The sequence below is a fragment of the Neopelma chrysocephalum genome, unplaced genomic scaffold (genome assembly GCF_003984885.1).
Source record: "Neopelma chrysocephalum unplaced genomic scaffold, ASM398488v2 Primary Assembly neopelma1_96364, whole genome shotgun sequence".
Taxonomy (NCBI): Eukaryota; Metazoa; Chordata; class Aves; order Passeriformes; family Pipridae; genus Neopelma; species Neopelma chrysocephalum.
In genome coordinates this window covers 1-1,546 of record NW_020925012.1, presented here as the reverse complement: position 1 = coordinate 1,546, position 1,546 = coordinate 1, and the positions used below count along the sequence as shown (strand labels likewise).

General features: G+C 58.4%; 1 protein-coding gene across 1 annotated transcript; it reads right to left on the bottom strand.

Annotated features, from left to right (window-relative positions):
- Window positions 1–404: 404 nt before the first annotated feature.
- Window positions 405–1,022, bottom strand: LOC113981274 (zinc finger protein 572-like; the record flags this gene model as incomplete). Its single annotated transcript, XM_027708588.1, is given in 1 exon segment — window positions 405–1,022. A coding segment is annotated over 1 exon segment (618 nt), but the record flags the coding sequence as incomplete, so codon positions are not given.
- Between the last annotated feature and the right edge of the window lie 524 nt (window positions 1,023–1,546).

Here is a 1,546-nt window from a genome sequence, read left to right as displayed (position 1 = left end):
CAAAAGATCTTCATCAGAATTATTTACTGCACAATACAAACACTAAAAGTACCAGGAGTACAGGATAAGATAGGACAGTGCTCTACACTAAAGCAATTGTTGAAGCAATTCTACTCAAGCTGGCACAAAAGCAAGAATTCTTAATTAGAGATGGATGGAACTCCCCCAGACCAACGCTGGTGGGGAGATCTCTGCTCTCAACCTCCAGCAGTGACCTTGGGGGTTCACCAGCCAAGGCAGGAATCTCCACACACACCCCCAAGAAGGGTTCTGTTGGAAGAACCTGCCCCTGGGAAAGGGGACTGGCCCTTTCTGGTCGAAAGGGATGGACTGACAGTCACTGGACTCCAGGGGTTGCCTCACCATCAGGGGCTTCATTTGGGGTGGAAGCAGCGGCTGAAGCTCTTCCCGCAGTCGGGGCACTGGTAGGGCTTCTCTTACTGGTGGGTCTGTTGGTGTCTGGTCAAGGCACCGCTCTGGGTGAAGCTCTTCCCACACTCCCCACACTTGTAGGGCCTCTCCCCGGTGTGGATGCGCCGGTGGGTGACAAGATGGGAGTTCAGGTTGAAGCTCTTCCCGCAGTCGGTGCAGCGGAAGGGCCTCTCATCCGTGTGCGTCCGCTCATGCCTGAGGAGATGTGAGCTGGTCTGAAACCTCTTCCCACATTCCAAGCACTTGTAGGGCCGTTCCCCAGTGTGAATGCGCTGGTGTTTGCGGAGTGTGGAGCTGTCACTGAAGCTCTTCTCACATTCCCTACATGTGTAGGGACATTCCCCAGTGTGGATGCGCTGGTGGATGTGGAGGTGATAGCTCTGGCTGAAGCTCTTCCCACATTCCCTACATGTGTAGGGTCGCTCCCCACTGTGGGTCTGCTGGTGGGTGGAGAGGTGATATCTCTGGCTGAAGCTCTTCCCACATTCTCCACACATGTAGGGACGTGCCCCAGTGTGGATGTGCTGGTGTCAAGTCAGGTGGGAGATGCTACTGAAGCTCTTCCCACATTCCAAGCACCTGAAGGGCTTCTGCCTGCTGGGAGGCTGCTCAGGGACCACCAGGTCACAGCTCCCCCTCAAGCTCTGGCCGCCTTCCTGGCACATGCTGGGTCTTTCCTCCTCAGAGCACCCTGGGCTGGATTTGGAGCCCCTCCTGCACGGGGATCTCTGGACCTTTTCCTCCCCGCTGCCTTCCTGTGCCATGGAGCCCTTCAAAACGTCCTCTCCCACCAGGGTCTCACAGGGGGATTTGTCCTCCGGGCTCTCCGTCCTCAGCTCGGGGCCTGGGGCAGGAAGCAAGAAGGACAGGGAGGGGATTTGCCTCCGGCCCACAGGGAAGGCCAAGGACATCCCCCCAACTCCGGCCCCGGCAGGACGGCGGCGGCAGCGGGGTTGTCCTGCAGCCGGGGGCCATGCTGGGCTGCCAGAGCCAGCACAACACCCGCCCAAAGGGCCACTGACTTCCTCCTCACCTGCCTGGGGGGCCCAAGGCATCTTCCTCTTCCTCGCAGCCTCCTCCTCCATCCGCCCAAGCTTTGGGAAGGACAAATCCT